Source organism: Lates calcarifer, linkage group LG19 (genome assembly GCF_001640805.2).
Source record: "Lates calcarifer isolate ASB-BC8 linkage group LG19, TLL_Latcal_v3, whole genome shotgun sequence".
Classification (NCBI taxonomy): domain Eukaryota; kingdom Metazoa; phylum Chordata; class Actinopteri; family Centropomidae; genus Lates; species Lates calcarifer.
This window is the reverse complement of record NC_066851.1, coordinates 19160179-19176502: the sequence shown is the minus strand read 5'-3', so window position 1 is coordinate 19176502 and position 16324 is coordinate 19160179. Positions and strand designations below refer to the sequence as shown.

Below are 16324 nucleotides of genomic sequence, written 5' to 3'. Positions count from 1 at the left end.
GTTCCTGAGCTCAAAGGTGCTGGTCATTAACTGAAAACTGCAACAATTACAAGACAACTGTAAGATATTTCCAGTATCGCCCAAGTTTATTTGATCAGACAAACATTAATTTCATAGAAACAAAGAGTGTGAAAACATGTAAAAGTTGAAAGAGGTAAAATACCTGGGAATGCTGAGATGATGAAACAAAATATACACCTTTTCTTTAAAATCCCTGATCAAAAAATGTGAATTATCTTTAAAAAAAACAGTTGATCCCACTTGTATTCAGGCACTTCTGTGAGTTAACTAAACTGTCTGACAGTCTGTGAAAGTCGACCTTTTCGTGCTGAAGAAAAAGAGATCAAATGTTGAAAATGATACACAAATACCATTAGATTCAGATTTGTATAAACGAAACCTGATGAAGCACACCCAGCAGAAATATAAAACATAATATAAACATGATCAAAGGTGACATAACTTAAGGCTTTATATTAATACACACTCAATTTTGTCAAAAAGCTTCCAATCAAAAATATATTTATGAATTTACCTGATCCCTGTACTTATTCACTGCTCCTACAGGCAGTAAGTCGTCTCACACACCTGGATCACGTCAGGTTGAACAGAGAAACCGAAAAAAATTGGCAAAAAACAGTGTTGGCTCCAGATTCAAGTGTAGGAAAAGTTAGGGTTTGTGCGATCATTATCAGTACCTTTTTTAAAATGATTCACCCTCCCTTGTGTTTTATCTTTGAGGTCACAAAATGTGCAGGTACAGCAAACTAACCAACAGTAAATGTGTCAGCGTTACATTATTAATTCTCACTGGGCTATGTACAGGATTTTAAACAAATATTCTGTCATAAATCATAATTACAACACTGTACATTTATTTAATTTTGATGGAAATTCATTGCTCCAGCCCTTTATCTTGTTTCTATAATATGTATCTATGTGCAATATGACTGAACACCTCATATCTCATGTGGTTGCCCTCTAACAATCTGAGAAACATGAATTGGCTTATTTAAAAAAAAAAAAAACATTAAAACATTTCTGACATTGAGCCAAAATGCATCATGGCAGGTTTAGGATTTTACTATTTTAAAGTGCACATGAAAACAATAACCAGAGCTTTGATCTGCACGGCTTTGTCGTTAGTTGCTGATGCACAGATTCTGCCCAATATACTGAAAAATAAAATGTTTAAAAAATAAATATGAGACTGGATCAAAGACAAACCCATTGGCATTAAAAAAAAAAAAAAACTAACTATGGCACAATCAAATTGCTGCGTGATTCATGTAAACAAATACATCTCTGAGATGAACACAAACGCATAAACACAGACACTGTTTTTACACTCATCATCAGACACTTTGAAAACAATCAGCACAGCCACGACCTGGTTTCATGACAGTCCAGAGTCTGAAGCTCGACTCGACTCACTCGTTCATTCGTTCATTTATTCATTCCCTCGCCTGTGTGTGCCAGCTGAGTGTCTCCAGGCCCCAAAGGACGGTCAGTCATGTGAGGCTGGATCACGATCGGTGCGTTTTCACCTGCAGGTGCAAAAAAACCAGAGGGTTTGAAATGAAAACTGACAGCTACTGACTTCTATTTATATAACTGTTTGTTTCAAATGTTTTCAAATACACTTACTTGTATTCATAACTATATTTATGTTTATCACAGTATCATATCTTTATACCGTATATTATTCCTCTGAAAAATTTTAATAATTATTTCCGTTGTTCAACCAAATATTTGCCGCCTCCTGCTTTTTAAATGTGAGGATTTGCTGCTTTTCTCCATTTTATAAAAATGTAAATTGAAAATTTTTGGGTTTGTCAGAAAAAAACATGATATTTAAAGACATGACCTTAAACAGAAACATAGAAATTTATATATTCGAGCATTAGGAAGAAAGAGAACGGAGCAAATGCTAAAACGAAACAACAGCTTATGACAGAGAAAACGCAGAATGAAAAGCCTTGAATCAATTCTGACTGCAGTTTTACTGACTGGTTTTCATTTATTTATTTTTAGTAGCTTCCACAGAGAGCAGTAAGTCACCTGAGATCACTGGTTCTCAAACTTGGAGTGTGTAAACCTTGATGTGCATATGGTTTAGAATAGCTAAAAGACATTAGTTTTTTTAATTGACAGAGAGCAAAAGGTTTAAAACTACTTCCCCCAGTTGGGAAAATCTGAAAAAATAGGTGATAAGACATGTGTAAGGTTGGAATAAATACAATCATCTCCTCTGAAATAATCTCCCAAACTCATGTGGGATCCTAAAAGTATCTCCCAGCTTGAGAACCACTGCTCTGGATCTTTAGCTGTAGCATTTTTTCGTGTATGACTTTTCCACTATGTTCAACACTAATAGGTGATAAGTGAAAGCAAGCAAAGCGATTAAGGGACATTGCATCCTGCTGCATTTACACAAATTAGTGTTGAGTAAACTGTTAGTGTGTGATTTGGCAGGGACACAGCCCATGCCCAGGGCCAGCTGTGTCTGAAACTGCCACAACATGAACTTGAACACTGCTGGTAAAATAAAGCAGCACAGAGCAGCAGTCAGCCGAGGTTAGCAAACGTTACCTGAAGAGAACTTTACCTGATTTGTTTTCGGCAGCGCTAGGGCTCGGCTGAATAACTATTACATCGCCTCCTGCTGTGAAACAGAATTTAACACTGAGCAAACCACAAGCTGCTTCCTAAGATAATACTGTGGCTGGAAACACATAAAGACGACAACAGTGGGGCGGGATTTAAAGAAACAGTCGGGGTGTAGCCCAATGTATTCACTTCCTCGCCAAGAGATAGATGAGACGATCAAAACAACTGTAGTTACATCCAGCAAAAGGTAAAGATGGGAAACTATCAGCCTAGCTCTGTCAAAAGGTAGAAAAAATCTGTCTTCCAGCACCACTAAAGCTCACTTATCAACATGTTTTATCTCATTTGTTTAATCTGTACAAAACCAAAGTGTGAAAATCACAATTTGCTGTTTTAAAATATAGTCAAATATTTCTTGGCCGGGAGCAGATGTCAGGTAACTTCCAACAGAGCTACACTAGTTGCTGTTGTGTTTCCAGTTTTTATGTTGAGCTAAACTAACCAGCCTCTGGCTCCAGCTGCATGTCTGCTGCACAGAAATAAAACTGGCATCTTCTAATATGAATAATAATAACAGCTAAAAGGCTTTCTGACATAACCCCGTCTCTGAATATTCAGAAAACAGGCTGACATTCAAAAAATCTCCAACTTGAATTTGTCCCAAAAATAGCAATAAATGTGTCCATCCTTACTCGCTTTTATTTACTCCGAGTTCTTTCTTATTAATCACAAATAAACAGCCCCAACAAAACCAGGCTGCAAACAGCATAAACAGGCTTCCTGGTTTAGACATCGGATGCATCCAATTTACAAAAATGAAATTCTGTGCTGTCATGTGAGGACTCTTACTATCTTTTTCCAGGAGAAGTGACAGATCAGAGAAACTGTCTCCTAAATGGCACAAATGAAGCTTTTATCCTTTGAGCATTCTTTGTTATTTAATGACACCAAACTGGAACATAAATGTGCTGCTCATTGACGTCTCGTGACAGGATCTCTGACCTCAGTTATCATGTGTTTTCACTCTGTATTTAACAAAAAAACACTCACAATAAAGAGCAGAAGTAGAATATGTTTAATGCGTGATCAGTGTGATGTTTTGGTTTTGAACTCTACTGGACTGGATCATCAAATGCTAAAGAACACTTAGTTTTTAGCTTTGCCTTTTATCTATTATACAGAAATAAACTAGACAATGTAAGGCGATTCTCCAGAGGCTGACTTGTATTTTCTGTGTGTGAACAGTCTCCGTCTCCAGTGCAAATTAAAGCCCCTCACCTGCATCCTGTTCTCTCATCTCTCTCTCCAGGTCGTCTGGATCCATGTAGACGAAATTCTCCTCCTCCTCTGACGATTTCATCTTCCCACAGCAGAAACAGCAGCAGCAGAAACAGCAGCAGCAGGTGAAAATACCGCAGCACACCATAAGTGCCTAAACACAAGGGAAAGAAAATGAATGTCAGTGTATATACACTTTGCCTACACTTTACAAAAGAAAAAAAGAGAGTGCGATGTTATTTGAGTGAGACAGAATTCAAACCCCTGCCTTGATTAAACTAACCACCACCACAGACACCTGCTCAGACAGCTCACCTTGAACCAGCACTTAGTCATGAGGAAGTAGTATTTCACGCTCTCGTCGCCGAACTGCTCCGCCACGTACAGGCCCATGGAGCCGAACTCATCGTAGATCTTCCGTTTGTTCTCGTCGCTGAGGATGGAGTTGGCATTGTTGATCTCTTTGAATCTCTCAGCAGCTTCTGGGTTGTCTGGGTTCTTATCGGGATGATGCCTCAACGCCAGCTTCCTGGAATATGAGGTTTAGTTTGATTAAAGTGCTGCAGTGATCAGGAACTAAAGAAGAGCTGCTCACTGTGAATTCAGATCGCTTTTCAAGTACAAAAACTAGGCGACTACACTCAGTAAACTTATGTCTATATATGCACAATAGACTGGAAGAAAACAGCACTATTTCATTATTTAAAGTGTCACTTTTTGGTGTAGCAAGCAAGTAGAATGAGATGTTCAACCCAAACACTATAAATTGACATTTATTCAGATCTCTGCCAGGAAAATGCACATCATTAACCTTTTATAAGCAAATATGTCTTATTCACACACAAAAATACGGCATGACCTCGAGCTTGTTTCTTGTTCGTGCACCGACGTGGATTTTCATGTTGTTTGTTCTATTTTTTTAAGAGAAGTTGTTAAAGGAAGTGTTGAATTTCTGGTGCATCATCATGCTGACAAACTGCAGCCAAGAGGGAATGAACATGATCAGATGAGTGATTGGTAGGCCCAAAGAAAACGTTCCTCACAGTCCACCAGCCTGGACTGTGGCACACGGCGGGTTTTCTGTCCGCTCCGACCAATCTGGCCTCTCTCCTTTGACATCTCTAATCAACAAGGGTGTTGTTGTTTTTGTTTATGGCCCCACCGTGAGTAAAAACTGTGTGTGTGTGTGTGACAGTCCCAGAACATCAGTAGTTTCAGAAACACTGACCTGTCAGGCACTGACAACCCTGGCTCGGTCAAAGTCACTGATATCAGATTTTTATGTTTGATGTGAACATTAACTGCAGCTCCTGACTTTATGCACTGCACTGCTGCCATGTGATTGGCTGACTGGATACACAGGTGTTCCTAATAAAGTGCTGTTTATAATATTACGTGCAGCAGTATAATTCATGTTCATGAACACACCTGTACGCCTTCTTTATTTCCTCTGGAGTTGCTCCTTTCTCCAGGCCCAGGACTTTGTACAAACTGTCTCCTGCTGTTGACATTTTCCTCTGAGGTCCTCCTCTGTCCGGGTCCTCCATGATTCAGGATTTAGTGGCTGAGACACAAAAACCACAAACACTGACAGATACAGTACGAATAAACTGATCAAAGTTACTTTAAGTTGGGTGAGGAAGTAAATAAAACGTATAAAAAGTGAAGTTAAACATGCTGGAAGTCCTGACAGCTCATGGTACTGATTATTTAACCTGGTTAACATTAAAATAAACATGAGGAGTTTAGTTTAACAGGTTTTACTTCTCGTGTTAAACCCTGCGGGGTCAACTCATGACAAACTGCTAAATGACCTAGCTCACTGAAGCCGGGCTGCGTTATTATGAGGAAGTTACAAGTTAAATTGTTCTTACTGGATCAATAAATATCGATGTTTCTGGTCGAATCATAGAGTCCGAACACTGTCCTCTGGTCGGCTTAAAGTTCGTCCCATGAAGTGAAGCTGGTCCCCGGCTTCCGCTGGTTAAACGCGTCTCCTCATGTCAGGGAGAAAAAGTTCCGAGGAGCCGCAGCGGAGAAGCAGGAAGTTTGACAAGTCAATAAAGTTTCTTCAAAAAAAAAAAAAAAAAGAAAAGAAGAAGAAGAAAAAAAAAAAAGAGATGCAAATACTTTTTAATTAATATAATCTACTTAGTGCGTTAATCTATTCTCAATTTAATTTAAAATAATAAACACTTTATTTTATAGGTCTGTAATTTCCTGTGAAGGTTCTTGTTCTTTGGTGCCTATTACGGCAAAACCTGTAATTTCCATGAAGGAAAAGTTTCATTTAAATCCACGTGGTTGTTCTTTTAAAAAAAATAAAAATAAAAATCTTTTATTAATTTCACCATCATAATAGTTATGCCACTGTACACTGCATGTACAATTATACCATATACTTGCCTGTGGACACATTTCATCTGGGCACTGACTAAAAGAGAATTAATTAGAATTAATTAATTTCAAGTGCACTAAGTGGTTTACATGGTGTCTCTATTTTCCCTGTAATCAATACCATAATTACACGGTTCTGCCCAGGAAATGTTTTGGAAAATGATGCAAAATAATTATAATAATTAGATGTATGGTTGTTTTTGAGAAATTATAACCAAATAATGCATCAGGCAAACAGAAAGTCAGCAAAGCTGTAAGGTGAAATAATGCATGACTGTAATTAATTATAAACAGTTGGAGGCTAAATTACACATTTTCTATTTATTTTTGAAGTGAAAAGACGCAAATACAACTACTACAGCAAACAGACATTAAAAATGTGCCTTTCCTCTACTATAAATGCACTATTATTTTTCATTTTGTGAACTTAAAAAATAGAAAAATTATTAAACAATAACTGTAGCTTGAACACAACACTGATATAAACATTTAGAATTGGGTAATCCTCAATCACTTATCACTATTATAACACTTCAGTTGATCAACATTTGTGTGAGACAAATCAAGTAACACTGTGTTGTGTGATTCCTTCACATAAATCAAATGTACATTTCTACAGAGATGTTATATTTCTGTTAATATTGCTGCAGCTGTTCAGCACTGAGTTTCTTGTTTCTGTGGAGTCACATTAATGATAATCTTCCCCATGTTCTTGTTGGCCTCCATGTGCCTGTGAGCCTCTGCGATGTCCTCCAGGTTGAACGTACTGTCGATCACCGGCCTCAGGGAGACAGCCTGGTCTGAGAAGTGCGGTAACACTCGGTGTGAAAAAGCTCTGACCAGGTCTGCTTTGTACTGTGAGGAGAAAATGCCAGAATCAGTCTTGGTTGCAGATGTGTAAAATCAACTTCTGAGGCTTCATTGTAGAAAATGAGACACAGAGTGCTCAGCGAAATGTGGACCTGTTGAATATTCATTCAATCTGAGTCAGTGTGTTCACATGCAGCGATGGAGAGACACAGCTGGTGTGTCGTGTGTTTGCTCCGTTTGAATTCTCACCTGAAGACTGCGAGAGCGGAGGAGGCTGCTGAGCAAGTGTCCTCTCTTGGAGAGCAGTTTACCCAGAAGATCTCCCTCCACCACCCGGCCACCCATGGTGCCGTACAGCACCCACCTGCCATCGGTGGCCAAGCAGCTCACATTTTGCTCCCAGTTACACCCACCAATGCAGTCGAGTATGACGTCTGCTCCCCTTCCTGTGAAATTACAATGTGGTTATTCTGATGAACTGTGCATCAGCTGCACACTGAATCTCCAAGAGGCAACATCCTGAGCAACAGTTACTAACATGGCTGAAGATCCAAGAAAAATTCTGCAGGACTCTGCAACATTTTCTGATAAATCACTGTACCAGGAAGATCCGTGTAAACACATTACAGAAATGACAGCTTATCAGCAAAGACAGCAGAGTGACTCTGCAGCACAGTGAGCTGTCAGCACAGCTACATATTTCACCTCCTGTGAAGTCGTGAACTGCCTGCGCAAAGTTTTCCTCTTTGTAGTTGAACCCAGCTGCTGCTCCCAGTTCCTCGGCCATCTTCAGCTTCTCTGGGCTCCCCGCGGTAACGACGGGCACGGCACCAAACAGACGGACCAGCTGAACAGCAGCTGTTCCTACTCCGCTGGCTCCAGCATGAGCCAGCACCACCTCACCCTCCTTCACCTGAGCTGTGACAGAGCAGACAGATGGCATGTGGTTGTGTCTCCTTTTTTAAAAGATTAATTTTTACTATTTCTGCAGCTTTTATCAAAACAGTTACAACGTGCTTCAAGTGAAACATAAAATAAAACTAACACCATAAAAGAAAAAAGGATAGAAGGTAGAGTTTTATTAATTTTTCTTAAAGTATTAGGAACTTGTCTGGCCTTGGTTGTGTTTTCCTTTTTGTAAACTGCCTACATGACTCTCTAAACGCCCTTTTCCATGTTACCGTATGTTACTGAATGCTACTACAGATTAGCATACCTACGAGAGCCAGCAGCTGAAAAGCAGTGAGCCAGGCCTCTGGGATGGCCGCAGCCTGGCTGAGTGTGAGATGACGGGGGACGGGCATGAGAAGCTCCTCAGGCACGGCGACATATTCTGCGTATCCTCCTCCACAGAGCAAAGCCATCACCCTGTCGTCCGGCCTCCAGCCTCTTTTCACCCCTGGGGCCCAGAGTATCCACAGTCCCAGCCACCTCCAGGCCGATGATGTCACTCTCACCTGGGGGAGGTGGGTACAGTCCTCGCCTCTAATGAGACCGGTTTGTATGAGCTCAGATGTGTTTCAGAATCAGGATCAACCACAGTGACTCACATTAGATGGACAATCATATTTACAGCTGACTGTACTGTGCGCACTCTGTGTCATACCTGTAATAAATCTGCTCTGTTGAGGGCAGTGGCGTGAACTTTAATCAGGACTTCTCCGTCTTTAGGTCGAGGTCTGGGGATGGTCCGCAGCAGCAAATTCTCTGGTCCTCCTGGTTTGTCAACACACACCGCCTGCATCATCTTGGCAACACTCGAGCAACACTTGCGCCAGGTCTTGAAAAGGAAGTAAGAGAGATTTACATTTTTTCAATATACACACCTTCGTACCCTATAACTGGTGTGACAACAACATAACATAAACAACAGCAAGGTTACCTGAAGCAACTTTGTGAAAGCTTTTAATCTGCTGTTTTAAACACTCACTGTCTGGTAGGAGTTTCCTAGTAGAAATCTTCCAGTGTGCAGGATGTGATGCATTTGATGGTCCCAGCAGTGGCAACTGTGAAGTTGTACAGGAAATAAAAAGAAAGGTTAGTTAGTTATTATCATTCCTGAACAGACAGAAGAGCACCAGCTCTTACAGAAACAGAATTATACCTTCATTTATGAAAAACAATATAACAAATGACTGGAAAATTTGTTGATAACTGCATGAATAACCAATAAAATACTCAGTATTTCCAGACTTGCATGAGCACACAGAGGTCAAACTATCATCAAGTAAATACCACAAAAGACAGGCCAGAATTATGAATATTATTTAGTAATTTGGGTGAGCCAGGACATGTCAAAACATGACGAATTGTGAATCATTTGGCTTTGGCAGAGAACAGGGGTGTTAATAACAAAACTATTTAACAGAAGAAAAAGGAAGATGAGATGAAAGAAGAAGAGAGCAGGAAGCGTGAGTAATAGTAATGTGGTTCAGTATTGATATGAAAGAGATCAGCGGTCAGCGAAGAGCCCACAATTACGTAACCGAACGTTACGCGACGCGCCTGCGCGGTAGAGTCAGACGTTCAGGTCGTTAAAACTTAAGACTGTTTGATCAAAGTGTTTTAACTGATACAACGTTCGATTAAGTTGTTTCAGAGGTCGGATAAGACGTAGAAAATGCACCGGTTTATGCAGTAGTGCAGTAGCTGCTCGTCTGGCTGTGCAGCGCTCTGTCGCCTGTAAATGATATTAAATCGTTTAAAAAATGAACTTACCAGCTTAAGATGTCAACAGGTCATCAGCTCTGAGAGAACTGAGAGAGTTTTTGGGAAGTTTTGAGGTGCCATCGTGATCCAGACCCGGCTCCTGTTTGGCGCGGGAGGGATCAAACTAAGAGAGGGGGCAGGCTTTGCTTTCTGCCATATGACAGGACGTGTTAAAAGACTATTGCACAATAATTAACTTTTCTTTTTCTGAAATGTTCCTGGAAATCTGGGGGATTTTAACTGTTTTGTTACACAGTTACATAGTTTTAAGTCTGATTCTGATGTGTTTTATGTCGAATTTAACTATTTTCAGGCTAAACTAAAGTAAAATTGTAGTGTGGAGATAAGGGATGCACCTGTGTTTAATTTCCAGTGAATATTGAGCATTTTCACTATCAATTAATTCATTGTTTTGTCTGAAAAATGTTCAATAAGTTTCCAGAGCCCAAGATGGTATCTTAAAATGTCTTCTTTTTTTTTTAAATCAACTTAAATAACTACTAATTTTTCTAACCATTTCAGCTCTAGTGGAGAGTAAACATAATATCATCATATAAGGAGATAAAATTAACCAAAATATAGTTAAATAACTAATGATAATGGGGGGAAATTAAGATTTTTTTGGTCTAAGAAATAATTTCTTAGAAATGTTTAATTTCACTGGGGGACTTTTGACCTCAGTAAAATTAAAATGTTGTTTAAGAAATCTAATAAGATTCTGCACATTATCTGTGTTCAATGTGCAGATTTGCTGTGATATTATTGATAATGTAAAACTGGAATACTGTAGCCCAATATTCCAACACTATCACCAAAACGTAAAATATAACTTAGACCTCAAACAGTGAAACATCATGTGAGTTAGAAGCTGTAGTTTTATTATTCCCCAAAATCTGACAGCTGCAGAAAACCAGAGGAAACACAAGCTGAATCATTGTTATTCATTTAATGTCCAACCTGTGAGAAGCCCTGTGACTGTGCTCTGAAGGCAACTTGAAATTTAATCTCTCAGGAATGTGTCAGTGCACAATTACCAATAACACTCTTGCATTGACCAACAGTCCCATCCACTTTACTTCAGATACAATGGGGCTATTATATTACACACGCTGAGGCAGCCATAGCAGCAGACACTGCTGTATAACTGGGGGATGATGCACACGGCTCAGGTAGGAAAGACATCTGTGGCTTTAATTTAAAAATAAACCACTTAATGGACTGAAAAAGATGTATCACTCCTTCTAGCCCTTATACAAATGGATCAAATCTACATGAGACCTGTGCCGCAGAGAGAGCTGAGAGTGTTGAACCAAAAGGAGGACAGAGATCTCCGGCATAAACTCAACATGCTGGACAAACAGTACCGCTACACCCGCAAAATGCTTCAGCAAAGACGAGACTCGCTGATGAACGAACAGAGAAGAGTGGTGATGGTGAAAGTCTGTGAACCTAAAGCCACAGTCAACATCGCCATGAAAGAAATCGGAGAACACAAGAACGCAGAGGAGCACTTCAGAGGGATTCACACATCTGACGGCGGAAGACTGCACTCCAGCAAACCCCAGCATCACAGCAAGGGATCTGAACCGGTGGAGCAGGGTCGGTCAATATCAGCTCCACCACCATCGTCGGTTAAACCCACGAGTCCTGTGAGACACAGAGGCAACATCCAGAGCAACGTGTCTCTCCTGCAGATGAAAAATATTGCAACTATTGACTCAATATCAGAAAAAGAGCTGGTGAGGCAACAGCAGAAAGCCAGAGAGGAACTGGAGAGGGTGAGGCAGCTCCAGAAGGAGAATTTACACAAGAGGGTGACGGCGTTTATAGAAAGTCTCAAAGACAAAGGCAGCGTGGAAATACTTGTGGAACCTCTGTAGAGGAACCTGAAAGTTTGGAGTCATTAACGCAACTTTTTACAGCTCAATACCTCGACATTCGCTACACCAAGAACAAAAATGTTTTATTATAAACAATGAGAATGAAGTATGTACATATTGTTTCATTAAATGTAAAAACAGAGCTTCAATATTTTAGATTAAACAATATTCCCCATCTTTTTCATGGTTAACAAAGCTGTGTGCACTGGAGTCTCCATGAGAAGGTGGCAGTTTTTCTTCCACTCTGGAGAATCAGGAAGCTCCTTGTCTGCAAAAAATAAAAAAAAGTAACTGTTACTAGGAAATGTGGGTGCATTAAAGCGGCTCTAGCATATTAGTTAGAAAGGTATTCTCTTATTTGAACATGTAGAATTCAATACTTCCATTACAGACGACCAAGAGGCATATTTTCACCAGTTTCTTGTTTGAATACTCTGAACATATTTAACAAACTAACTGGCTTAAACGCTGCTGTATCTGTTGGAGTCGACAATCCTACCTTCACAGTCAAAGTGGACTCTCGTGGGAAGGCATCTGGTGTGGTCAGTGTAGTCCAACGTGCAGAGAACAGCCGTCTTCTCTCTCGGCACAGTCAACATCAGCACCAGTATCGAACACAAGACGTTACTCTCCATCACTTCGACGGACTTATGTTGCTCCTATAACAGACGAGAGGACAGTCAGGGGAAAAAATTAGCATTAAACCTCATCCCACTGTTACTGTCATTATGAGCAAATAATCCTGGACACACAAACCATTTAAAGGTTCGAGGCGTGAAGTGGGAAAAACAGAGGCCCTGTTCTCCTTATTCCTAATCAGTGTAACATCAAAATGTCTCTGAAGCTGCTATTTTAAGTTAAAATACTTATTAAACTGGGTGCCAGTTAATTTTCTGTGGATTGACTCATCAAGTAATTGTTCTACCTCTAAAATACTGTGGTATTTACTGTAACTTTCAGCTTTGATAATAAATAAAGTGTATAATTCAACAGTTATGCTTTATTATAATGAATGTTCTCTAGCCTCTGTACATTATCATTAACTTTTTCATAACTAAATCTGAACAAACCTCATCAAAAATGTTACAGCACCGCTTGCTTGAAGGAAGCAAATATCAGAACACAGCACTGTCGCCTCACAGCAGGAGAGTTCCCGATTTGTTGGTCTAAGTGTTGGAATATTTAAAATCATAATAAAACGACTTCTAAAAAGACTACAGTATTTCAGTTTTACATTATTCACCCTGGGCTCTTCTGCATGGGTTAATTGGTGACTCTAAACTGCCTGTAGCTGTGAATGGTTGTTTGTCTCTATGTGTCAGTCCAGTGATAGTCCCTGCCTCCCGACCTCTTATCAGCACCAAAAAATCCAGTATAGGTTTAATTCCTTACTCATTTTCATGACAATTTCACTTGTCAACTCTCTAGTCAGTCTCAGTCTTTAACAACAACAACAAAAAACAGTAAAGTCTGGCACCTTCAGAAGCTTCAGCTGCTGCTTGCGACCAGCAAAGGCGTTGAGATGGCGGCTGAGGGTGTCCAGAAAAGCCCTGATGTTTGTCTGCATGTTGCTCTGCTCGGCGAGGCTGTTCAGGGGGATGAACGGGGGGACGTTGTGACGACTGATCCTCAGCTTTGGCTTCAGGTCGATCTCCAGATTGTAGGTGTCTAAGCAGACGCCCTCGTAGGACGTCGCTACGGACACACACACTCCTTTACCTTGATGAGTTTTAATGATGTCGTACCCACCTGGAGAAGTCACCAATAAACAGAGAGGTCAAATGAATAATACATGGGTGAAATAAAAAAAAAAAAAAACAGCTGGTTGTCAGTACCAATGAGGTGATGAGCGTGTAGAAGATCTTTCAGATGTGTGTGTCTGGCCATCAGCCGCAGTAGTTGTGAGTCCTCTGAGTCTTCATCCATTTCCTCCTCCTCCTCTTGTTCACGTGGACACTGTTTGTCCATAGACATCCTCAGTTTCTGAAGTCTCTGTAGAAAGGATGGTGTAAAGTTAGTAACACACATGGTGACATTTTAGTTTCCTCAGATAAAATCAGTTGTTATGATGCTTTGACACCAAGTAGCAGAAAAGGGAAATACATAAGTAAAGTACAAGTACCTCAAATTTGTTCTTAAGTACAGTACTTGAGTAAGTGTACCACCACTGACATTTTGTGCCATCTAAACAGATGTTTATCCATGATTTTCTGACATCATGTCTCACCTCGTGTGTCTGTATCTCTGCCTTCAGCTTGTCTCTCTGGATCATCAGCGCCTCAGCTTCAGCCTTCAGCTCCTTCACACGACTCCGCTGCTGAGGCTGAGTCTTACGGCTCCGTGCCTGAACCTCCAGCAGACTCAGGTGACTTAACACACCTGCGCATTAAACAAAAACAAACACACAAACACGTTCTCTATTCTCAGCTCTCAAACGGACACATATGTTAGCTCTATAAACTACTAGCATTAGCTAACGCAGCGTCAAAACAAACTCCTTCACAGACATAGTTAGCTTTCCCACGGTCGGACTCACCTCTCGTAGACGCTCCCTCCATGTTTTACAAACTTGTTTTATTATATCGTGTTTGATAATGTGGAAATAGTCGCTACAAGTTGCGGGGTTTTGATTTTGGCGGCTCCTGCTACGTCATCATTGATGCGACACCGCCCACAAGCGCAACCCGGAAGTAAACTCCAAAACTGTTTGTAACCACATGGAAGATCGAGAGCAGGTAGTGGCTTAATTTAATACTTTATGAAAACGACAGAAGAAATGATAATTTCAGTGTTTTGTCTAGAAAACGTGGTCTCTGTTCTGTCTTCAGCTCTTGTTTTTATCCTCAGAAATATTCAAACAAGTTGTTTGATTAACGTTGCACTCTTGAACACTCAGCATAGTAACACTTCTCCACCCGGATAACAGCAGTGCTGGCTTCTAAAGGTGAGTCCGTCCCGTGTGATTTCACCTGTTCATACCTACACCGCTCCCATTTGCATTTGTATGTGATATTATTTTGACCAAGATTATTTTCCCTTAATGTTTCCTCATATTCATTTGAGTTAAGCAGCAGCTGTCAGAGATTTGAGGGTCACATGGGTGCAGTGACCACCATCAGAGAAATACCAACATTAGTTATTTATAATTAATATAGATAAAGTTGCTGCAGCTTCCAGCCCAGTGAAGTAAAAGTCACTTTAATATTTTTGCATTATTCCTATCTGCAGCACTTAAGTTATTTTATAGTGACCTTCCTGTATTTTGTGCTCTCTCCTGTAGTAACCTTTTGTTAGTTTGTTTGCTTGTTGGTTTGATCTGAGCTGATCAGTCAGTTAATCAATTGACATAAAGATAAATCAAACTAATTTGATAACTGTTAAATCATTTGAGTTGTTTATGAAGCTTCCAAAATGTGAGGCTTTGCTGCTCCCTCTATTTTATTATCTACTAAATTGACGTTTTTTATTTTTATCTTTTTCTTTTTATTTTTTATTTTTTGGATCAGTTGATCAGTTGAAGTTGCAAGGGGAGCATGTGTCTGATTGCTAACATTTAAGAGCTAATTGAGAAAACAGTCTGATTTATCAACAGAAAACAATTTTATGGATTATGCGTTATGGATTAATCTTCTGATTATTTTACTGATTTTTGTCTATAAAATGTTGGACTAGCAAAACCAATCAATTGCTATTTCCCACAGCTGAAGGTCATGTCTGTATATTGCTTGTTTTGTCCAACTAACAATCCAAAACCTAAAGATTATTAGTTTACTAACTGATTTAGTGTCTATCTTGATTAATAAAAGGATTAACTAAAACTTTTTAATCTGCACGAAGCCAAAAAAAACATGCAGGCATAATCTGAGGAGGAAAAAACGAACAATTCAAAACAGATTTAGAAACCTCCCTCTGCTGTGGCAGGCAGTGCTTGTTGGAACTTTGGATATCTCTGACCTGCAAAACCCTCAGCTGCTGTTTGTCTTTTTGGTACTGTATACACAGTGCCAGCAGACAGCAGAGTGGCAGCACACTTCCCCTTTAAACCTCACATTTCCAAAACAGCACTCAGTATTTTTGGAACAGGATTGTTGGGGGAAAGTTGACACAGAGGTTATGTGACCTCGGTTTGTCTACACTGGGTCCCTTTTCACAGACTGGAGGTTAACAGTGCTTTTCTGCTGCAAACAGGTCAGTTTAAGTGACGGGGGAAAGGCGCCAGTGATTTAATCTTTCATCTGTTAATCTGAGAAAGAAGTAAGACCAGTCAGAAAACCAGCTCAGGGGAATCCAGGGTGTGAGGGTTTGTGTCTGTGCCAGTCAGCTAAAGCTGCAGTGATAATTAGAAAGAAAATTAATTAGCAGCAGTTTTGATCAGTTTATTGTTTTAAGGAACTCTCCAAGAAAAACGAGACATTTCCAGCTTCTAAACCATAAACATTTTCTGTTTTTTAAACCCTTTGTTGGACTTTGTTGGTTGTGGGTTGAAGATGTCGCCTGAGAGCTTTTTCACAATTTACTGACATTTTATGAAAAAGTATCAGGACTGCAACTAATTGTTCTTTTCATTATTGATCAATCTTTTTGTCTGTATGTCAGAAAACTGTGAAATATGCCTGTTAGAATTTCTCACAACCCAATGT

General features: G+C 39.9%; 5 protein-coding genes across 10 annotated transcripts in view; 2 read left to right on the top strand and 3 right to left on the bottom strand.

The window, feature by feature from the left end:
* Window positions 1-63: 63 nt before the first annotated feature.
* On the bottom strand, window positions 64-5947 carry dnajc5gb (DnaJ (Hsp40) homolog, subfamily C, member 5 gamma b). Of its 4 annotated transcripts, none has more exons than XM_018681752.2 (6): window positions 5763-5947; window positions 5317-5475; window positions 4204-4417; window positions 3889-4042; window positions 2609-2665; window positions 64-1547 (listed from the first exon to the last, which is right to left on the bottom strand). In XM_018681752.2, exons 2-6 carry the CDS (start codon window positions 5433-5435, stop codon window positions 1447-1449), a joined length of 645 nt encoding a protein of 214 aa, XP_018537268.1. In that variant the 5' UTR covers window positions 5436-5475; window positions 5763-5947; the 3' UTR covers window positions 64-1446. The 4 variants fall into 4 exon arrangements, with proteins under 4 accessions (XP_018537268.1, XP_018537267.1, XP_018537269.1 ...); XM_018681751.2 differs by having other exon boundaries at window positions 5317-5452; window positions 5763-5946; XM_018681753.2 differs by having other exon boundaries at window positions 2609-2662; window positions 5317-5452; window positions 5763-5946.
* Window positions 5948-6591: 644 nt separating this feature from the next.
* tp53i3 (tumor protein p53 inducible protein 3) lies at window positions 6592-9976 on the bottom strand. The gene is given in 8 exon segments (XM_018681749.2): window positions 6592-7140; window positions 7345-7541; window positions 7801-8013; window positions 8312-8498; window positions 8500-8580; window positions 8702-8875; window positions 9026-9101; window positions 9814-9976. Coding segments are annotated over 7 exon segments (1107 nt in total). The 5' UTR covers window positions 9080-9101; window positions 9814-9976; the 3' UTR covers window positions 6592-6939.
* Window positions 9977-10637: 661 nt separating this feature from the next.
* LOC108886743 (uncharacterized) lies at window positions 10638-11944 on the top strand. The gene is made up of 2 exons (XM_018681756.2): window positions 10638-10973; window positions 11050-11944. The coding sequence occupies exon 2, from the start codon at window positions 11061-11063 to the stop codon at window positions 11682-11684; it is 624 nt and encodes a 207-aa protein (XP_018537272.1). The 5' UTR covers window positions 10638-10973; window positions 11050-11060; the 3' UTR covers window positions 11685-11944.
* Window positions 11742-14359, bottom strand: cenpo (centromere protein O). Its single transcript, XM_018681750.2, has 6 exons — window positions 14221-14359; window positions 13912-14063; window positions 13520-13676; window positions 13162-13433; window positions 12184-12343; window positions 11742-11952 (listed from the first exon to the last, which is right to left on the bottom strand). Exons 1-6 carry the CDS (start codon window positions 14240-14242, stop codon window positions 11843-11845), a joined length of 873 nt encoding a protein of 290 aa, XP_018537266.1. The 5' UTR covers window positions 14243-14359; the 3' UTR covers window positions 11742-11842.
* slc5a6b (solute carrier family 5 member 6) overlaps window positions 14339-16324 on the top strand; it is a 50162-nt gene continuing 48176 nt past the window's right edge. For 2 of the 3 annotated variants that reach the window (XR_007815206.1, XM_018681745.1), the window contains exons 1-2: window positions 14339-14419; window positions 14581-14628. The gene's annotated coding sequence lies outside the window, so the exon portion shown is untranslated. Of the gene's footprint in view, window positions 14420-14531; window positions 14629-16324 lie in introns of all 3 variants that reach the window. The other variant, XM_018681746.2, reaches the window with a different exon arrangement.

What these genes read in the sequence shown, in the direction of transcription:
- dnajc5gb (XM_018681752.2), bottom strand. Translation starts at nt 5,435, where the DNA reads ATGGAGGACCCGGACAGAGGAGGACCTCAGAGGAAAATGTCAACAGCA. An exon ending in GAAATAAAGAAGGCGTACAG is followed by an intron (nt 4,418 to 5,316) that starts GTGTGTTCATGA and finishes CTCATATTCCAG; the next exon opens with GAAGCTGGCGTTGAGGCATC. An exon ending in TGACTAAGTGCTGGTTCAAG is followed by an intron (nt 4,043 to 4,203) that starts GTGAGCTGTCTG and finishes CCTTGTGTTTAG; the next exon opens with GCACTTATGGTGTGCTGCGG.
- LOC108886743 (XM_018681756.2), top strand. Translation starts at nt 11,061, where the DNA reads ATGGATCAAATCTACATGAGACCTGTGCCGCAGAGAGAGCTGAGAGTG.
- cenpo (XM_018681750.2), bottom strand. Translation starts at nt 14,242, where the DNA reads ATGGAGGGAGCGTCTACGAGAG. An exon ending in GGAGGGAGCGTCTACGAGAG is followed by an intron (nt 14,064 to 14,220) that starts GTGAGTCCGACC and finishes TTTAATGCGCAG; the next exon opens with GTGTGTTAAGTCACCTGAGT. An exon ending in CAGAGATACAGACACACGAG is followed by an intron (nt 13,677 to 13,911) that starts GTGAGACATGAT and finishes TCCTTTCTACAG; the next exon opens with AGACTTCAGAAACTGAGGAT.